At 31.9% G+C, this 23,429-nt stretch overlaps 1 protein-coding gene across 2 annotated transcripts in view; it reads left to right on the forward strand.

Annotated features, from left to right (window-relative positions):
* Positions 1-255: 255 nt before the first annotated feature.
* Positions 256-23,429, forward strand: part of LOC125050854 (neural cell adhesion molecule 2) — a 107,163-nt gene continuing 83,989 nt past the window's right edge. For both annotated transcript variants that reach the window (XM_047650916.1, XM_047650925.1), the window contains exons 1-2: positions 256-287; positions 19,052-19,222. In XM_047650916.1, the coding sequence (XP_047506872.1) occupies positions 19,117-19,222 (106 nt within the window). In that variant the 5' untranslated portion in view covers positions 256-287; positions 19,052-19,116. The remainder of the gene's footprint in view (positions 288-19,051; positions 19,223-23,429) is intronic.

Genomic DNA, 23,429 nt, shown 5'->3' on the forward strand with positions numbered 1-23,429 from the left:
ATATATCACATATTTAGGATTTTCAAAGAAAAAACGATTTTTTGCAGCAGCTAACTATTTTATATTATCGTTTTCATCAACCGAATAAATATTTTTTTGGGATTTATTACCCAAAGGAAGAATAATTAGTGATTTAATTTAAGGCTTGTGTAAATTAGACATTGTCTGTGGTTTATACGAGTACTACACACATTACCTTCATTGCGTTGTTTATATAACAGTGTGCTGTGTTAATAAAATTTTGTTATATTTCAGGTTGACGGATGTTTAGTTCAACATGTAAAACTGTAAGTATTAAAATATAGTTAAATTAAAATCACAAAAATCCTTGCTGATTTAAAAATAATAATGTCGCAAATAGCTTCTAAGTTCTAACATTGCGTTCATGCATGTTTGAAATATTTTTATACCTTACTCATAACATTTGTAATTTACGTAAAACATAAAATACCAAGTAGGCGGATTCTTTTTTCGTTGTGAGATAAAATATAGGTTTTAAATGAGAGTTTAGTCGTAAATATGTTTTATTACAATAATATCGACCCCCGTATTCGCTAGACTTGTGGGTCCATTGTTGACCTCTTTATGACATGGCTTTATGTGAAACTGTATCGGAGAATCGGAAGATTATTAAGTTGTTTAAAGGATAAACGGAATATTTTTTTAATTATTTGAATGGATAAAATATTTTAAATTTAATTATAGCAAAATATCGATGCTTCGTCGGTGCAATTAGTGCCGATTCATTTTAATATGATATGATGTTGTAATTAATGATTTAAATAATAAATTCTGTAAAATAGTATTCTAGTAGTTAATATAAAAGTCATACATGAAGCTATACTCGTAATAAACGTATCTTATTAAAATGTCCTCCTGGGTTTCGTTACAATACAAAAACTAGAAAACAATAGTCAAAACTGAAGCACAAATGTGTCCGCTTTCATATTGCAATGTAAGTGTCCGTTATTATTGTAGATGGCACATTTTCATATCAAATTTGAATAAATCAAATATGGTAAAAATCATCAAAAATATTTAAACTATATTGTCTCCTAATTTATAATGGTAAATATAAGGTATATAGTAATGGTAATAAATATGAAATTTTACGCCGAATTTAAAACTAAAGGATTAGAGTATCAATTCAATGTGTAATTTTTGTGCCAGTACAAGCAACTCGTCCGTCCGTAGACCGATCTGGATGATTGAAGTGTCATTTGATTAGGATTGGCACCAAATTTATCCCATAAAGGGTCTTGTAAACAAATGGATTGTTTTCAGGTTATCAACTGAAATGTCTCATGTAAAATCTAAAATTTGCGTCATGTTAATGAACCAATATGGAAGAATGAAAAGGTTTTAGATTAAATATTAGCAGTGGTAGGGTACAGCGGCTAAAATACTTATAACTTTATTAGAATCTCCTCATTTCAACACCGTTGTTGCCGTATTAATTCAAAATTTCATCAGCATCACCTTGATGGATGTCTTCCATGATCCGCTTCACAAGACACTTTCTTTTACGAACTAGTGAACTGTGGAATCGACTCTTCCATGAGAGATACGACCTCCAATTGTTTAAAGAAAGTGTATACTCCTCCTTCAAAGGCCGGCAACAGCACCCACTAAAATGCTGCAATGACTGCCCTTTTTGGCAGTCCAGTAGGCGCGTTTGCCCCCTATCCGATAAAAAAGAACTACGTTCCACTTGTAAGTAAATTCATTAACACTTTTTACATTATATTTTATTAAGAGTGCAAGTCCAAATAAGCAATTTAAATATATTGTTATTCATTACTGTTTAGTAGTAAAACGTGAAAAAGCATTCTCTGTAGACTTATTTTTTGATTATTAGGCATCATCAGCACACTTCGGATATCACTAGCTCCTAAGTATCAGTAAGTTGAGTTTCCTCGTACATTATGCGGATGTAACAATTAGAGTCCAAAGGGTTCCCTTGTGGAACACCACAAAAACTCTAAATTACTTGTTTGCCAAACTACATTTGTGGACTTCATTAGTAAATGTTTCCATACTAGTTTTTGTTTGAATTATAAGCCATAACGGTGAAATGACAGATAAGTACTTAATTAGTGGAATTTGTTTTTTAATCCTAGTAATAGTAAATTATTTTTAAGAATATCCGAAAATCTCAAGGATGTAAAAACAAAACCTGAATACACATGAGTATACGTATTACATATTACACAGTGTTGGCCTAGTGGCTTAAGCGTGCGACCCTCATCCCTGAGGTCGTACATTAGTATTACGGCCGTGCAATAATGGAATTTTATTTCTATGTGCGCTAATAACGTTTGCTCTTACAATGAAGGCATAGTTACATAATGACGAAACCGGCATGTCTCAGACCCAGAAATCTATGACATGTGTATGATACAAAAAGCTGATCACGTATTTGACTATAAAATAAAAAAATATGGAAGTAACGGATGCAATCTGGTGCTAAGATTGGTTTCCACAGATTATTATTGTTATAGATATAATAAATAACCTTTACAAAGCTGTTACTAAAAAGTAATAATTTATAAAGCATATTTAATAACAGACTGTCAAAAATGCAAACATTAAAACCTAAACAAACAAACATCGCTGTTTCAAATGTAAAATTAAACGAACGATTAAAGGATTTTTCTTGCTAAGTAAATGTTATTTCTGGTGATTTACTTTTATCTAAAAAGATTAAACAGATTAAATTTATTTTATTATATTCAAATAATACGATAAGCTTTCATGTTTGCTTCTTAATTGGACAATATACATTCGAATATAGAGAAGTGTATGTGGTACTAGTACTACACTTTAACGTGTTAAATGGAGGCTATAACATAGTATAGTATTATACTATTCATAGTATGTTCTAGTATGTACTGTATCTATTCTGTACGGAATATATGTCACCGTAAAATTGTAAAAACCGTTAGATTGTAATCTATCTCGCGAGATTGTAAACTGTCGAAAGATTGTCAACTCAACATACTGCTTGCAATTTAACGTATTATTATTCGGTAGTTATATGAAATTGTTGGGAAGTAAAATTAATCTGTAATTGACCAAAGAAGTTTGAATGATAACTAAGTTAGTGTAGTACAATCTACCGAATACCGATAACCGATAGATTACAATCTAACGGTTTTTACAATTTTACGTTAACATATATATGTTTTAAATATATTAGGTAAACATGTTCATAAGGTGCCATTTAATAATTGAATCCTGGAACCGTTTGCGACAACGGCTGTTATAAAAATATAGTACTATCGCCATACACAAAACAGGATTGATATTCAATCTCTTAAATAGCGAACAGAATAAAATTATCCACAACATCGGTCGGTCTGGAAATCGTCGCGCACCAAATTGCCAATTTACATTTGAAATTACTGCAAAGCTCAACAAGCGATTTGGGAGTTTCATGGAGAAATTAATATCTACATGTTAATTTTATTATCTCGAATCGCGTTTCCAATACGAGTTTTTAACTTTTCATTAATTGTATTTGAAGACTTAAATATTTTCATTTCGCGATCATTTCATACGAATTTTAATGGCTGCGTAAAGTTGTTTCATATGTAATTATTTTGTAATAAGACTTTAATAATTAAATATAACTTTTTTATCTAGTATAAATGCTTGCTGACCATATCTGTTGGGAAGTATCCACTCAACTTCACAAAACTACGCTTATACAGACACACTTTGTATTTGAAGGAAAATTGTCAAATTGTTATCGAAAACAGCTTTTTGCGTCGATTTGTATACGAGTATATTGAAGTGTTAACTACCATTTATACCATCTTACTGCGCATCATATATATCTAACAAAATTATTATTGGTTTTTATTACAAAAACTATGTTTAGTTTATATTCCCACTAAAACATTGCTTATTATTATTAATTTAATAAATTTATTTATTTTAACAATATGAGAACTAATCGTGATTAAATTAGGCAACATTAAAATTGTATCTTTACTTGGTATTTAGGCTGAAAACAGAATTTAATTTTATACATTTTATTTGTTTTTAGTGTAAGAAATAAAATTTAGTAAAACTAGCCAAAACTAGGAAGCTTTGTCTTAAGCTCCACCGGCACTATTCATGAAGTGTTTTCGTACTAAATGCTTTTAGCAACGCTATTGTAGAGGAGTTCCTATACGCTGGAATATATTTAAGCTTTAATTGAACTGGAGCCAAAAAGCTGTGTAAAGCGAAAAAGCCAGATTGTATTATGTAATGAAATTAAGAATATTATTTCTTTTTAAACCCGAAACGGTAGTAAGTTTTGTCGTTTTAGCTATTTTTTGTCTTACTAAAAAGTAAAACTATGTCCGCGTACATTTCAGATAAAAATACTAGTTCCGTCTAATAAGTTTCTGTCGCTTGAAAAAATATTTATCTATGTATAATGGTGTTAGATACTGCAAACATCGCTATAATATACTTGGTCATAAAAATATGTGTGTTGTTAATATTTTATTTATTTTTGCAACGACAGCACATATAATATATATATTTTCCTCGTTATAATACGTATCAACGTATAATTATTTTAGAATCAAAAATGTTTTGTTTTCATTTAAATTGTCATGTAACACAAATACAACTTTTCTACGTCAAAGCACCAGAAATAACTTAATTTTTAAAGCGATTAAGTAGCATAATTATTCAGTGTGAAATATTGTTTCAAATTAGCAACTGTAAATGAAAAAGTACAAAAATAAAACTTCATTTCGAATTCTTTCCCGATTAAAACATAACAATTAAAGTTTAAATTGGAAAACTTGGAGAGGACAACTTCGCTTTGCTCTCGAATCTCGATTGATACTGAGTTTGTACTAAAATTTGTTTTTTTTTGCATTAATCTGTATTAGTCGTGCGATATAAGTTATTACTACAAGATTTTTATGATATAATATTGAATTAGTTTAAAAAGCTGCTGATTTGATCATTTATTTAAATTATAACATATATATATTATTTAAATCAGTATTCTTGGTGACACCTGCTTATATTGAAAAAAAAAAATCGGTTTTATTTGGTAAATTCTATATATATATATAATAGTATTAATCTATGTTGTACATAAACGCTCCATGCATGTAATACAGATGCAGTTCTTTGCACATAAATGTAGCATATACTTAGAATTTATACTTAGTTACCTATACGACAAACGTCAAATAATTAGGTATCTTTAAACTATTAGTAATATTTTGGTTGGAAAATCCCATCAGAGGTGGAAATAATTACAGTAGCTTTGACTACAAACGCGAAGCATTTTTCCACTAATTTGCGGATACCACTCAGAAATATTAGTTATCCTAGTTTTCATTTTATCAAAATGTTCTATAAAAACCCCGAATCGGTATCGTAAAACCCGAATCCCTCAGGATACTAACATGTTAAAGTAATTCTACTGAACCTTTCTGTACCTTATCACAAAGTGTTTTCTGAAAAACAAGCCTTTTTGTATCGTATGTAAATTTTACATGAGACATAAAAATATATAAAATTACTATATTATGAAATTTATAAACATGAGCATTTAATTAATCAAATTGTTAATTAAATAAATCAGCAGCAGCATCATCAGACTCGATATTTATGACTGATTTTAACCCGTATTTTTCCTCGTCTGTTTTTTAACAACAATAACTACGAACACTTAGTTGGAGGTTTCGATTTACGGCTGCACTTAAGGTAACGTGGAATTTCAAATCCAATTTTTTCAGTCGTTTAGATTAGACAACATATTATGACGTTAAGAAAGTGGTTATTGCATTTATTATGGTTATTATTATGTGACCTCTATCAAAGAAGTGTACAAGACTCACAGTTCAACTGTATCTATCTGACTTGGTTCCATCAAGTATCACAAAAGATAACTATATGCCTCAAATGGAAAATAATGTAATGATTTTATGATTTCATCTATTGATCGTAACACTATTGCATTTGATCAATTTAGTACGGGAGGTAGCAACGTTTTCGAGAAAGAATTACAGGTCAGCTGATTTTGTGATATGTCTTCCTTCTTGCACTTTCGGTTAGAGTCTGGGCAATCTGGCTGGCGGTAGCGGTTGCGTTCATTAGTGCGCATCCTATCTGTCCAGGTAATAATACTGGATTTTAAAAGCATTTTAAGAAGCGTAATTCTTTCTTTTCAAACGTTGCTACCTCCCGTACTAATTCGTTAGTTGTTAGATAAACTCTCACTATTATTTGATATTTAACCAGGTTATTCATGACATTATATAGATTTTTATATAAAAATCTTTATTATCTAAATTTAACAGTCATGGTTGTCTAAATTCTACTGAAGCGATGTTGAACGAACTGTGCCATATTAACAAATCTGGCACAAATCTACCGGCAGTATTAATAAATGCTCTTTTGCTGCCTTTTATGTGCGTTTTATAAGACTAAACACTCCATTCTCTACAAGCAGATTTGCGGAAGCATTAAATAGAGTATCGGATATTATTGTAAATATTAATACAATATGGAAATATTTTCCGTTTATTATACCATTTATGTTAAATTAAGGAACTATATAACCATTATATCTAGATATCGAGTATACCACTATAATTGCCCCCTATTGTACGCAAATGTACTTTTACTATTTTGTAACCTTGTTTGATCATTTGTCGCTGCCTTGACATATCGGGTCGCTCTGAATCTTATACCGTATTTTTTCCGCACCCATTTAGGGTCCTTCAAGGCAAGGGTGCATCAATTCTAAAAACGTCAATATATTCGCGGGTTTGACTAAAAGATGGAACAGCAACTGCTTACAATTGAATAGTAGATATTTATGTCTCAAATATCTATACAAATTGTCTTTTTATCTAAATTTCTAAAACACGAAATGAATTTAATGATTGGAACTTTGACACTTAAATTATGTTTTGTTTACTAACGTTACTAATATTGATCTTGTATTTTACATTGTGATCGTTTATTAAATAAAATTTCTTTATAAAAAGTCAAAAAGCCAAAAGTCACACAATGTAACACTTATGAACATCAATAAAATATTTAATATAACCGCGGATTTATAAATTAAAAAAAAAAGTAGTTGTTTAGAAGGATTTACAGCAAACGTGTTCAGCGTAAGAGTTTTCATTAGTTAACGTCAAAATACTTAAACATCTACTAATCGCGTAAACCATAGACAGTAATATAGTTTGAGCTTTGAACCAGTTTTTCTTAGAGAAACTTTTATACTTATAATCTTGGACGACGGGTAGTGTATTAAGATAACTGGGTAGGGTAGTGTATTATTATATATTACTAGCTGATCCGGCAAACGTTGTTTTGCCATGTATGTATATCATTTATAATAAAAAATAGGGGTTGATCGTAGTGTGGTGAAAATTAGAGGTTGTATGTATTATTATTTATATTAATTATATTTATGTATTATTAAAAAATTTCATCAAAATCGGTCAAGCCGTTTCGGAGGAGTATGGCAACGAAAACTGTGACACGAGAATTTTATATATTAGATATCCTCAACTATATAAGCCAAAATTCAATCATACAATTTACATTTTATTTAATCCGTGCAACAACTTCAATGACTATTTGAAATCAATCACTAAAATCTCATAAATAGCGTGAATAAGTACTATTCAATAACTTGCTATTAGAAATACCTCTTTGGCATCAACCGCTCTTTAAATTTACCCTAAAATTTTACGATTTCACGAATCCACTCAACTCAATCACGTTTTCAAATAAATCAACTTGTTGCTGAATGCTTACGTTTCAAGGAGCTGAAATTCGATTGTATCGTCGCTCATTTTGTCGTTGGTATTTCTTTTAAGCGACTGCAAAATCGCTACCATACAAAATATTATACGAGGCGAGACTGACTAACAAAGGCACCCACTAAAGTTTGCCACAAATAAGTAGATATCTTTATTCTATAAAAGCCTATTTTCGTTTTAAACTTCCTTTTAGGGAGCGTTCAAGTATTACGTCACGCAACTTTTGGATATTATTCACCCCCCCCGTGTAACGCACCGTAACGTTTTTCTGTAACCAAGTACAGCACTATAACCAAGTATAGTAAAACGTTTCGTGACCACCTAGTGACTCTTTATACCTAAAAGTTACCATTATGAGGTGTAAATTACTGGAAAGTCGAATAATATTAACAATAACGCGTAATTCAATCCCCGCCCCGCATCGTAACGTTTTAGAAAAGGACCCCCCCCCCTCCAAAATTCGTTACGTAATACTTGAACGCTCCCTTAGCGCATTGACGCCTCTAACTAATTGCGCTTTTTTTGAAATCTGCTTTTTTTTAATTTTTTTTCAGTATCAATAGGAAATGTTTATCATATATACCAAATGCTAAGAATACGTATGTTAGAATAATATAACGATTGTATCTAGTATTTGAAAATACACGTTTTTTATTGTTCAAGGATGTTTCAAAAATACTTTAGCATTACAGCTATGCCAAGGTAGGTTGAGCACAGATTCAGCTTTTCATCTCGTTTATTTCCCTCAGGATTGCAATATCCACGCGGATGAAGACGTTGCCAGCTCTTGTGATTAAATAAAATAGTTGGAAACGAAATTCTACACAAAATGCTCCTATACCTAGATTTGTATCGAAAGCCGTTAATTAGTTCTTCCGTTACACATAATTTTTCGTCCAACGTAGAAACTATTTTAAATTAAAATTGATGAACTTAATTTTCTTTCGTTTAATTATATGCTATTTACTAGCCGTTTCGCGCCCGCTTTGCTGGACGAATTAAAATAAATTTTATGTTTCATTATTTTATTTTTTTTTCATATTTTTATTATTCTTCTTTTTAACTTCCCGCTAAGAAAATTGAAATATTTCGAAAATCGAGTTTTTAACAGATGTTGACGTTTTGCGGTTCTAGGAAGCCTCTTTTGTTTTTATTAGCGGGAAAAATTTTCATAAAAGTAAAACAGAAATAAAAAAATGAAGGAACGTTGGAATTAAAAAAAAATAAATAGCCATAACCACCAACCAAACCAAAATTTCGCATCGAATGGTGGTAGTTTCATGTCGATACGATCAGTGGTTTAAGCGTGAAAGAGCCTCAAACGAACACCATTTTCTTTTTATATATATAGAAGATATATATATAGATTAGGTTTGTTACTTACATATGCCAAAAAAATTTACCACAAAAATATTATTTCACAAATGAAATTTTTGTCATTTAGGATTTATATTGTTTAAATTATATAGAAACATTCTTGAAACTATTTGAAATTGGGTGGTTATTGTGTGTAGTTTATTTTTCCTTCAACTATAAGTTGGATGTGCATGTAAATATAACCGAAGTTTTATGTTATAGCAATGTCTATTTTTTTTAATTTCGGCTGAAAAAAGTAAATCCTATTTTCTTTAACACCTCATTCCATATCGTAATTTTAATAATGAAAACGAAAAAATATGTAAAATGGCGCAGAATCGAAAGAAGTTTTTTAAAATAATATACGTGTTCCAAGTTCAAAATAATTAAAAGTTGAAAAAAATTAAAGTTTTTATGTAACAGTATTCATTGCCAGACTAGTTTAATAAAATCTGTCTTTAAACATTTCATGTTAAGACATTAAAGGTTAACGATTACTTAAGGCATAAAATATGTTAAACAAGGCCTCCTTTTTTAGTCACAAAATAGGGATGGACTGTGGAACTGCTTAGGAAAGCATCTTTTCAGTATTTATTTATAATTATAATACTTCGGTGCATTACAAAACTAATATAACAGGAAATCTTAAATGATTCCCACGGGCGGTCTTTTCTCATTCGAACCATCTTTTCGAGCAACCATTGTAAGGTAATAAAAAGCGTAACACGCAGTACTGTAACCAAATACATATAATTCAATCCGAAACGAAAAAATAAACATCTAAACCAATATTGACACAATTCAAAGTAGGTACTACAAATGCACGATGTACGTGATTGATAATCGTTTCTAAATATGTATAATTTTAAAAATAAACTAATCAGACATTATATATCCTATACCTTAATAGTTAATTAATCGGTATCATGTGGAAGTTAAAAAGATAATATTATTGACTAATACTTCACTATAAGTTGGACTATAGCTTTGTCTATAGAGCTTTATTCGAGAGCCTAATAAACGGTTTTACCACGGTCCACTTGTCTTAGACCTTTTTTCTTGAGGGCTCAGCGTTTTGGTAATATTTACTTATATTTCTGTAGATTCGCAAACTTTGTGATCATTAATTCTTAAAGTTGGAGGTTCTTCGTTATTTGACTTTATCAAGCCCAGACTGATATCGCTTTCTTTATTTTTCTTTGTTAACTTCATCCTTAGAAATTAAGTTACGATGTAAGAGGAGGAGTAGTTAGAGAATCAAGTTTTGTGGCATCTTCCTAAGTTACTTTGATATCATCAGATTTTGGATTTGATTAGGATGAACTAAATTTGGTTCTAGCTATTATAAACTCGTTAAATACCGTGGCTCTGAGTCTTATTTACTGGCTATAATATAATATGTATAATAATATGTTTTAAATCAAACATTCATTACAATAACGAATTCCTCAATGAAGTGTTAGAAACTGTGTCAGAACTTTAGTTATCCGAGTATTGACTATTGCTTTCAAAACTCGTGGAGAAAAAGTTATTTCGCTTTCATATTAAAATTGACAACATCGGTCAGTACATAAAAAGTGAATAGAAAAGTAAAAAGTATCAAATCTAAAACAATCGGCAGCTAAACAAACGATGTTCTTAATTTTTCTGTCATTACAATTGGGGACAGAAAGTGATCGCCAAGACTAGAGTAAGCGAATAAATTTTTGCATTAATTTCATGAAATCTCGTTAACAAGTCACAAACTCGATGTCGCATTGTAATCTCATCTCGGAGGAAGTAACAAAATTGAATTTCTTAATTGCCTATCCGAACCAGAAGATACTTTGATGAACCCAACTTCGGTCATCGTTCGGATGTCCCGAAAATTTTCATTAATATTTTTTTCTTATGCCACAGGCCTCGTGGGGAAAGTTTTTTAATCTCAATCGAGAAGTTGTCAGAAGCTAAAATTACATTTACCTTACAGTACTAAATGTTTTCGGATCAAATAAATCAAACAGTGGTATGTCGGATGAAATGTATTGCGTAATCGTAGTACGAGAACATTTTATTGGTGAAATATATTATGGCTTTCCAAGTTTTGTTGCCTTTTATTTATTACGTTCATGGTATTTTATGTAAGGATGTTATATTTCATATCCATCGAGTGTAGCCGTGAAACATATTGAGCTTTCGAGAATTATATAACTTAAAACACGCGGTTAAAGGTTTACACAACTCAAATATATAATTTTGTAAGAATAGTTTGTATACAAAAATTAAATTTGTTTTAAAATAATATTAAGTCTAATATAAATATTTAAAGCTATAATATAAACATTTACACAAAATAATGAGACATATTTTGTAAGATGAAAGTAATGGTTAATTGAAAGGGCCTGAGTTATAAGTAACATGAAAACATTGCAGGAAGGGAAGGGATTGGTGAGGTAAAATATTGCCTTTTAAAATCTTTTCCCTTTTGTAAAGATTATTTCGTGACGTGAGATTGCGTCATCTATTTAAAGGGTCAGCTATTTGGTTTATATAGATAGCGTATGTAGGCCGAATCCCATATATGTACTTCGAAATCTTCCTATTTTAAGATGAAAAAGAGTAAACGATTTAAAAATATGTAAAAGTGTCACGCAATAGAAATACTGCTTTAATAAAAGATAGCTATTTAAAAAAAAATCTATTATCTTTTACATAAATCAGCCTAGATATAACCACAAATTGTCCTAAATGGCATGTCACAAGATAACATTTTCATTTACCTTATATGGCTACGTAAGTAAATATTATAAAAGCCCGCAGAGCGTAAGAAATACATATTTTACAAACTTCTAGTTATTAAAAACGATTATAAAAATCTTAAAACTATTTCAAAGATACAAACAAATTAATCTCACCTGACAGAGCGTTTTGTTTTTATTAATACAAATCTCTAGCAAAAACTTCTTTAATTATATATACTATTAATTATTATTAGTTTTACTTTTGTATATAAGGCGGTTTTTAGCTACAATGAATACCTTTAAACCGACTTTAAAGTACCCGAAGTTTACAATTAATGTTTCTCTTGTATTACCTTACATATTATACTTACATTTTGTAAATATTACGTAATGAGTAATATTTATTTATAATAATAGTTTTTGTCAGGATCGCTAAAGGTTCCTCTCCTTGCTTTGCTTCTATTAATAAATTATGTCTTTTCTAATAAAACAAAAACCCGTAAAATCATACATCGGCGTCCTGAAAAGGGATCGTGAACAGGAAACATTTTAATTGATTCTCTGTATTTTTTGGCCCAAATTACTTGAACGTTAATTAACACCATGGCATAGCAGCTACATATATGTTATATTATATATATTTCTTATTTTATTCTCGGCATAAGGATAAGCTAACAAAATCGAAGAAATATTTCAGTTGACACTGTATCAAATAATTACCACTTAATTTATTCAATAATTAATTTGATTTGGGAGACAGTTATTTGATTTATCGAGTGGTTATTTTAGCGATATTTAAAAAAAATATATACCGTTTGGACATTGATTAGTGTTGGATTTACCAGGACTGAGCTTGTATGCTTAAATGCAATATTTAGCATATTTTGTGTTGCGAATAAAAAAATATCTTCTATATACATATATATAAATTAATTGATGTTCATTTGTCTCGCTAAAATTCGAGCCTATATGGCTCAGTAGATATTCTACTCGTTCTGTCAAATTGTGATTCTCCAGCGAAGTCATGACTTCATATGGGAGTAGATACATATGAGTATATCTTTAATTTGCAATTAAAGTCCTAAACCGGCTTTGATGAATATTTTTGTTCAACTGGATGCGAGAATCGTAAAGATTTACAATTTGATATTTTTTTTACTGTGTACAACGTCTCTCGGGTCCGCTAGTATTAAAAAGAATGAGTGAAGAAACATTTTAATTCATGTTAACTAAATCTTGTCCAGTCGTAAGTACTTGGATTAGCTCTTTTCTAAGTTTAATGCGCAACAAAACAATAAGGCTATCGCATATTCGTAGACTTAAAACACAATTGTAAACGACTTGCGATCAGATAAGCTGTTGTAAAGTTAACTGTGCTTTGTCAAATCTGTCAGCTTAACTGGAGCAATGAGTTTCACACAGTGATTCGTAGTATTTCTAAAGCTTTCATTAAGTGCTATTTTAAGGATCTGTTTCACAATGTATGGATAAATACCAAATAGCTATGCAACACATAAATTATTTGTAAATTGTGCTATTTGACATTCATCGGACGCATAGCTTATGATGGACTTTATGTGACCAATAGCGCTATCTGACTGTCGTGTAACACAACAATAGTGTTTATCCTACCAATAAGTAATAAATAGCTAATTTGGAACTCATGTAGAACTTATCCGTACATTGTGAAACAGACCCTAAATGTCATAATATGTCGTTTAGTAGTTCAGTACCAAACTCCAATGATACATTCTTACTTAATGATTGACTGATTTTTGAAGTAACAAATTAATTTTTACTAGCTTTAAATACTGACGCATGAAATCGTTAAGTATAAAATAATAAACCATTAGCGTAAAAACACTTATGAGTCTTGAGATTCATGTAGTTTTTTGATCTATTTATTTATTAAGGCATATCAGTGAGGTGTGATTTATTACCTTCACCGTAATAGCCATAACATAGGTACGTAATTAGCAATTATTTGATTTAATTAAGTAAATTTAAGTAAATATAAATTTAATTAGTCCAAATCAAACTCAATCAAAATCTTTATTCATATAGGTAAACAAGTACACTTATGAACGTCAAAAATAAGTTAAATTAATTGTAAATTTACATTTACTACCAGTTCGCAAGTCAAGGGCGTAAAGCGGGTAAGAAGAACTGGCAAGAAACTTTCCGCCACTATTTTTAATCGCCAAGTATTGAGGCATACAATTTTTTTGAACTGGAGCAAATCAATCCCAAGGATTAGGATCATTTAAGTATTGGTCAAATTTATAAAAAGCTTTATTGATTAATTTAATAAGTGTAATTTAATTTATTTAGTCACTGTTAAGTAAGCCATATTGATTTATTGGAATCGAAATGAAGAATATTTGTTATGAGGCCGGAAATAGACCAAACTTAATAAACTTATCGTGTTTATTCATAAAATACCGGTTATGATAAACAGGTAATTTATGTATCTTGTATTTGAATACTTTTTTAAATGTTTTACGAGGTGATTATAAATTATTAACTCAAATTGTGTGTTGTCGATGCCGAGTGTTCCGATGCTAGCTATAGCTTTTAGGGGAATGCGAATAGTGGGGTTACGATGAAGAAATTAGTCTTAGCGGTAACGCGCAAGCTTGTGTGATTAGGCTAAAATTCGAATACATTTAGTGCACACTAGTCCGAGACCCCGAGTAATTCGGGTTTCGATTTTAACCATCTTGCTTGTACTTTAATGATAATAAGGAAAATCTCTTATAATTAAAATTTTACTGAAGCACAACCTATGCAACTCGACTTCATATGGAATACTACTCTCATTTTGGGACCGGCACTGGTCCTAAATATCAGTTTGTACCTTTTGGCCAAGAGAAGGGCTTGTTAGATTGTCAATCTTCAATTTATTACTGATCGGCTTGATTCTCTTTGTCTACGCAGGAACACTGCGTCATTATGCAGTTTTTACACTATGGATAGTGTTGATTAATCCACTGCCGCAGCCGGAATAATTCCAGATTTCATCCGCACATAATGGCACACAGTTTGCTTTACTAGGTATTTGCTATGGCGAATTGTAGAATCATCTCCCAGTGGAGCTCTTCCTAAGAGGATACCACCGGTTTCAAAATCAAGCCACGCATCTACTAACTGGGTTTCCATGGTTTGTGGTAGTTACCTTTTATGGTTTTATTTATCCAAACCGTATTACTTTTCTTTTATATCACTTTATCATATATACCCTAGATCATTTATTATTTATTTATTTATACATTCTAAAACAATATGTTTGCCTAAATAATACAAGAAAATATGACATCACAAATTTAACACACATATACATCAATTATATTAGAACATTAACTTAAGTAATTAACACTTTTCATTTTAAGTGTTAATTAAAATTAGCAATCAAAAGAGATGATAAAAATTATTGAAAAACTCATTTATAGGCCATATTACAAAATGTTTATTTATCTTATTACAATGTTAGTAGTGATAAAGTCTTGATCTACATTTATACTCAAAAAGATAGAGTCTAGACCTCTGCTGACATCGCCAAAAAATTGAAATTAACAACAGTTTAAGATTAACTTTGAAATCATATATATTTAACATGCTTTAATTCTTGGTGTGACGCCCTCGCCGCGGGAGTTAAGTCTCATCTTTTGAATACGAATAAGGTTTTTGCCGGGGTAAAGGAATTCCTTAGAGGAAATCTAATTTATACAACAGTTCTTGTTATTTCGTATAACATTATTTTGAGGGGGTTTAACATGTTTGTATTACTGAAGGTAATTAAATATTGTTAATCTTATTATTCTGAACGTTTTTTTATGGCTAGTTAGTGAATACTTTATCATCAGTCAATCATTTTTCAGTTATTCCAACTATTGGAAGTGTAATCGACACGATCGGGCATATACCACTTTCCCACTGAAAACGAGCGTGAAGTGGCCCTCGCAGGACGTGTGTCGCGTTTCGTTAAGTGTGTTCCTCTCCTATCCGAATCATGGCAACGTTATTAAACAGATTTTTTTTACCCCAGGAGGGTACTTGCACTTCTGGTGCTGCAGAATTTGTCCGTGGGTGTGCTCACTCAGGCTGTCCCGCGTATTCTGAGAGGGACAAAACACCGCTCAACTGCAGAGGCATAACAGGAAATAAGCTCATGCCAACACAATTTTTGCCCAGAATTTACTAACATTAGGGGAAGCTTACTCTTACATAAATACCGTCTATTTTCACCTCGAGACGGTTAAGCCGGCCTTATTGTTTCTAACGGAGACCAAGATACTTCCCACGTCTTTTGAATCCAGGCTATTTTTTTGAGCATAATTTTAAACCCCAAGCCGGTATATGCGTTTACATCCGTGAGGATATAAATTTCCGTCGCCTCTTACATTTGGAAGAATCCGATCTTTCTACCTTGTGGGTTCACGTAGAATGTGCTAACCATCCGCGCATCTACTGCAGACTTTACAGGTCACACAGCGGCAACACCGAAGTCGACCGACCTACAGAACATGTCCAAACTGCGATCGATTCCCTTTTTGCGTCATTTTTTTGCAGCATACCCATGGTCACAAGTCTGCCTCAAGGGCAGTAATCCTGACGCCAGGGCTGTGACGATCGCCGATGTGGTGCTACAAGCAATGGAACTTTATATCCCATACTCTGTGGGGCCCATTCGTGGTAAATATCGGCCATGATTTGGTCATTCTTGCAAAGAGGAGTTTGGACAAATACTGTAACAAATAAATAAATGTGTGAGACTAATTCATCTAGCGCGCCTAATCTTTTTTGAGAGTGGATACTCTCTCTACGCAGGAGATCCTATAATAATTTAACTTCAGTAATGTTCTATGCGCGTAATAAGTGCAAACTATTTCATACCTCTGCGATAGTTATAAAACTCTGACTCCCGACGGGTCAGATATGCGACACAAACCTAGTATCGCAAGCAATGGAAAAAAAACAAATGACGAAACGGTGTCATTTGTTTGTTTGTGATTGTTCGAGTGGTAAGAAATGCGGCTTCGTCTTTTGTTGTGAATGTACAACTGTGTGTAGTCATCGACTTTGAAATGGAATCAAAATATTTTTTTTGGGTTTATTGATATTGGCTAAATACCAATTTAGAACCTACCATTTATTAATATTAAATAAATGGACAAGATTTGACATACAAAGCTGTATCTTTTGACATAAGGCAAAGATCACCAGGCATCTTCTCCAAAAAGTTTTTTTCGAATACTACCCGCAAGTAATGAAGACGGTAAAATATTTTTTATTAGATTAAATAATCACCACGAATGGGGTAAGAAGTGTTGGAGTGAAAATGTAATTACTTAGATTATTTTACCGTGGGTATATCATACCTTGGGCTTCAATCAAGCTACTCTATAGGTAAGTCACGTGCGGGGCGAGTTTGGACCCTCGTCACGCTGTCCATCTGTCACAAGAATCTTAGGGGTTACATTTATTTTTTTAGTGGTGAAAAAAGGTTTCCCTTGAGGGAAATGGTGTTCAGTCGTAATAGATTCTGAGTTACCAGTGTAATTACTTAACAGTTGATTAATTTTGAGATAGAAATAGCTGGTGAGAATTCGTAGAAGAGAATTAAATTTATTATCATAGACTACGCAGATGGATTTCCATTAATAAGACATTTCCTGAAAGTATAACTTAACTAAAATTCAAGAGGTTGGTGTATTTTCTAAAATAATAGAATGGTCTTCTTCTGTAGCATCAGCGCCTGAGTTATGATAGTAAGACCTGTAAAAGCCTTAACTTTATCGGCCTCTGCCCTCCAATTTGCAAGTCACAATAAGCCTTCCCTAGACCTCTACGTATTACATAACCATAAGAACTCAGGATCCATTGGTAACAAAGTTTGGAAAGACGAGTTTTTACGTATAAATGTCAAAGTATAGACACGTTTGTTTTCTTAGCTGTCCAGAGAATCCCAAGCGCCATAAAGGAGTATCTTCTTCTTTTTTTTAAGGTGTTCCGGTCATATGTGCTACTACTTTAATATAATAGTGGTTGCCTGGATAGATCGCTCGAAAGCTTTACATGTAATTGATGTTAAATTTTTATATTATATTTATATTATAAAGTGTAAATAAATAAAAAATATAATATGTAGCTATGGCAACTTATATCGATAACGATTTCCTGATTCGAAGACGTTGTTAAGTGCATTGGGGACATACGTTAAGACGGATGTTCAACACGACCGCAGTTTACGAGCGCTAAATTAGACTAATATAAATTGCCTAGTTGCTGTATATAATAAGCTGGCATTAGGTTAATTACATTAAAAGGAAAATACATTTTTGAAGAAATTGTCTTAGTTCTACTTATAGTGTTAGTCTTTAAGTAAATTCGTAGATATAAAATTCATAACAATAACATTACTAGGAGTTGACAAAATGTACAATTTTGAATAAATATGACCAAAATCTTTTCTTCGGAAGAGTAAATTAAAATACCGAAGAAAAATACTTGAAAAAAGCAAAAGAGGTAGGTGTATTTTTGTTGAAATATCGAATTTCTGTATAGAAACAAGATGTTCAACGCTTCAAACCGAAACAATGGAGCATTGTTTGACGTTGAATAGCATTTCCGTATCATATTTTAGATGTTATTTAAAAAGGTTGCCTGAAATAGTTTACAAGCAAAATAATAGCTGTACTCAATTAAGAAAAAACAAATGAAAGCTGTCACTTTCCTTATATTTACAATTGGCTTCGTTTCATTACAGTTCTTAGTTCATGAGATTTAAAGTTATCTTTAATATTTTAAAACAATAAATATAATTCTTACGTATCTTCCAAGAATTCCGATATTGAACTAAAAGTCTAAATTTTGTTTGTTTACATCATTAAGACTGACCTGCGCCCGTACTTTGTAACCTCCAATAGTGACAGTGATAGCCATCCCGACATTTTGTAAACAAATTCCAAAAACCTTGGGATCGCCCGGACCAAAATCTCATTGGGATCGGGATCACAGTCTGTATCGCTATTAAAAGTTACAAAGTAAGGACCAAATTTTGAAATTTAATCAAATTAACTTTTGTTCTAGTGTGTGTTAAAGTGTATTCTGCTACTAACGTTATTTTCCTCCTAAGAAACTTGATGTGGAGAATTAATTTATTTTATTTTATTTCAGGTACATTAATAAGTGAAGTGCTAGTGCACTGAGTAGTGTAGTGATGTGCTCGTAAATAGGGGGCTATGAAGCGCCTTGGGCCCACGTGGATCTGGCTTACAGCCCTCATGCTGGGGCTCACTACAGCTTACAGCGACACTGAGGAGTTCCTCAGCGATCTAGACAAACCAGGTGAGGTCTTGAACTTATTTGAAAATACTTAGCTCTATTACAATATAATTAGGAAAACCGCAGAAAATTTGTTCTTTATCATAACTGTTAGTCTATTATAGAATACGTCTATTGTATAAAACAATTTTTAACCGGATTGAAGTTATGTATTTACAATTATGTTACATAATTTTAAATTTAACCGACGTTTCGCGTGCTTTTCAGCGTGCGTGGTCACGGTGACTGAAGACAAAAGGTGTTGAATGTCAAAAAGTATCACAGCTGTAGAAAAAGTTGTATTATCTGTATTTATTTCCCCGGAGTTGGTATCGACTAAAAGATGGGGGGTTTTGGCAGGAATGGCTCACGGTGTCCGATCTTCTCAAATGTATTGGTTACAAACAAACTCATAATGAAAATCGCATTCTTATACATTTTTATACTATGTTTGGGCCAATAAAGCATTCGAGTTTTTGTAACATTAATTCCTGAATTGTAACGAGATTCTGATATTTATGAGTTCATTCAAATGAAGGGATTTTAAGGGGTCTAATGCTTTTTAAATTTTTTTAGTTCTTGTTTTTGTTTTGTTATTTGAAAAACTGTATATTATTTGAACCAATTTGCAACAAGCCTTTACGTAGTTAATAAAATAATTGTCTTTATTAATTTAGGATACTATTTACCCTTTGCCACTGCTTCTTGTGAAGAGTTATTCACGTGACGTTCTTTAACCTTCGCGGTTCATGTGAAATAGTTAAATATAGTCTTCACCATAGATTATCATTTTTACCCTTAAACGCTAAATAAACAAACGATTTATAAATTCATATTCTAAGTCATATGTATAATTGTAATTTGGAATATAAGTCATATTTCCAAAATTGCGGTTGAGTTTATACATCGCAGTAAATACAGCGCTTTATGTTTGCTAATCACGCGACGTGATGTCGTTACCTAACCTGTTTACGTTACCATAACGGCCTGCAACGGATCGTTACGATTCCGTACATGTTAATTATAACTTAACGACTGCCTCTGTTGCTTAGTTATACATCACTTTAATACCCAAATTCCTGTTTCAATATCAACATCTTAATATGACTTATTTGACGACTCATTGGCCTAGTAGTTAGTACCCCTGACTGCGAATCCATGGGTCCCGGGTTCGATCCCCGGCTGAGACGAACATCGATGTGATGAGCATTTGGTGTTGTGCTTAGGTCTTGGGTGTTTAAATATGTATTTATATGTCTATCTATCTATAATATGTATGTATATCCGTTGCCTAGTACCCATAACACAAGCTTCACCAGCTTAGCATGGGACTAGGTCAATTGGTGTGAATTGTTTTTAAAAAAAAAACCGAGGGATGGTGTTAAGTGTTAACCGAAGAATTGCTAAGAAGTGGCTATTAAGATTAAATATATAAGATATTGTTTTCGATAGATACGACATTGTAAGATTACAAGGAAGGCTGGATAAGTCCAACAGGAGATTAGTTCCAATCACTTCAATAATATTCGTATGTTTTCCACATGTATATTTATTAATAACGTTTCTGGCTATACTACTCTAAATGTGGGATTTCATACTTGTAAACGAAGCAAGTATATTTTATCGATCCCCATTCTGCGCCATTTTCCTCCAGTCTTCAACTTGTCTTCAGTTGTGGCCAGTCAGTATGTATATATGTATACATATATACTCGTATATTTATTAAAAAAAAGTACTCTCAATAATTGTATACCACTTCACAATCGTTTGTTTAATATTTATTTAATTAAATTCCAAAGATTTTTATGAAACATATTCTTAAGAATATGTGATTGCTAATTTGACACGTTCGGTTGTTTACAAATTGACGTCGAAAATTACTTCGTTAAAATGTAAATATTAATATACTCCTCAATGTGACAAATGAATTGTACTTAAGTAGATAAGCTTTTAAACAATAAGTAAAGTTTCTTTATGTAAATAATCTGTCTGTGTAACATTTAACTACATTTAAAACCCATTGTAATATATAAACAAATCATCTATAAGATTTATATTTATGTTTCGATAATACGTCTATAAGAGGCTTATTGTCACGCATTATGTGGGCGAGAGTACTTAATAAGTCTGAGAATGAAGTTTTATTCGTATAAAATATTGTTATATCTCGGTTTAAAATTTTCTTCATAATACATACTACATTTGCAATTACAAAGACACATTTCGTTATAAGCCACTAGTTAATCGTCCTTCGACCTGCCTGCTATGCACACTTCGATTTTTCGTCTCAGATATGACGATACTTTTTTTCTAATGAACATTACCATACATTTCATTACAACCTCACAGGCCTTAACAACTGCAAACGGGAGCAGTATACTATAGAAAAATTAAAATGAAATAGCAGAAACTGCAAGTTATGCTAGTGCTTGTGGCGGCGTCCATGCGTCGGGTTGTCTCTCTCCCTAAAGTATGGCGAGGCGGCCGATGGCTGGCCATGCGTCATACTCGTGAACGGGTGCTAATTGTGGTGACTGGTCGTACTTGAATTCGTGTATGCGGTGATATTAGTTATTTCGACTATGTGTTTGCGTGTTGTTCCTACGAGAATGTAAGTGTGTGTTCCTATTTCACCATGCCTCCTGCTGATAGGGGATAAGTCTTTGTTGTTAATTTATGTTATTACTATTAATTACTTAAGATGTCATGTGGGACATGGTGTAATGGTTGCAGCTCCTTACAAACATTGTGTAAAAAAACGTGGCGATTAAAAAGAGTGGCGGAGAGTTTATTGCCAGTTCTTCTCTTCCGTTCTACGCCCTTTATTTGAGAACTGGCACTAAATGTAAAGTTAGACGCATTTCATATACATTTCTTTTTTTTTTGACGATCATAAGTGTACAATGTGTTACCTATATTATGATTAAATGATTTTTGAATTTGAATTTATACTTGTGTGCAATAGAACGTTTAAGAGATAGTATTGTCTTTTATTAACATAACCTTTACACATTTAAAGAAAAAACTTTTTAACCGGATTAAGGTTATGTATTATTATCAATTTAAAATTATGTTAAATAATTGTAATTTTCTAATAATAAATAACTTTAATCCGGTTTAAAAGTTTTTTCTTTAAACGTTTAAGAGATACATCTAATCCCAACAAATATTCTATACGGCCAAGGTAAAAAACAATTAATCCTTTACGACTTAATAGCGGATGTTTACTGTGAATCAATGTATATTTCTTGATGAGAAGTGACGTTGAAGCAATCACTTAGAAACCTCAAGAAAAAGGCGTGAAGCTTGAAATTAGTTCCATTAACGGACTCACCACAAGATATCGTGCTGAGGGGAATTACGGCGAACGAGGAATATTGCTCGACTTTCTTTGTTATAAGGTTTTTAATGAGAAAATATTATATTTATTTAGGCTCTTACCGAAAGCTTACCGAAAAAATTCGGAAATCGTCATGGCTTACGTAACTTTAAAGAAGCTAGCGAAAGAATTACTATTATCAGTGTTACTGTTACTTACCTGGGAAAATATATTATTGTTATACTTACATTACTTATATTACTTCAATAGTAATGAGGAACATACCGCAATTTAGCTCCTTATGCAGGACTAAATAATAACACTTAAGAAGTCTTATAACAATTTTAATGAAATTATTTTCTTAGTAAAAACGAAGTATGCAATAATTAATGCGTGTCTTAATTGCGAGGGTCCTCCAAGTTAATGACACTATCTTATTTTATTGAATGAGGAATGTGGTGAAATTTTTGAGTAAGGGTTGTATTTTGACCTAAATATTTCGGTCGGGACGTCTAAGGGGTCTGTTTAGGAATGCAGCGAAAATTATACCCAGCACCTTTGTAATCTATTGGATATTTTGTGATATTTACACTTTGGGCCTACCTTTTGAATAAATTGTTGATGTTTCCAACCTGTGTTACGTAGGTCGTTACTAAGATGTATTTGTGAACTACTAGATTTATGGTAAAATCTATATATATCTAATATATAAAATTCTCGTGTCGCGGTGTTTGTGGTTAAACTCCCCCGAAACGGCTCGACCGATTCTCATGAAATTTTGTGTGCATATTGAGTATGTCTGAGAATCGGACAACATCTTTTCATCCCCCTAAATGTTAAGGGTTGTCCACCCCTAAATATTTATTTTTTATGATACAGCATTAAAAAATACATACAACCCCTAACTTTCAC

The sequence above is a fragment of the Pieris napi genome, chromosome 1, assembly GCF_905475465.1.
Source record: "Pieris napi chromosome 1, ilPieNapi1.2, whole genome shotgun sequence".
NCBI lineage: Eukaryota > Metazoa > Arthropoda > Insecta > Lepidoptera > Pieridae > Pieris > Pieris napi.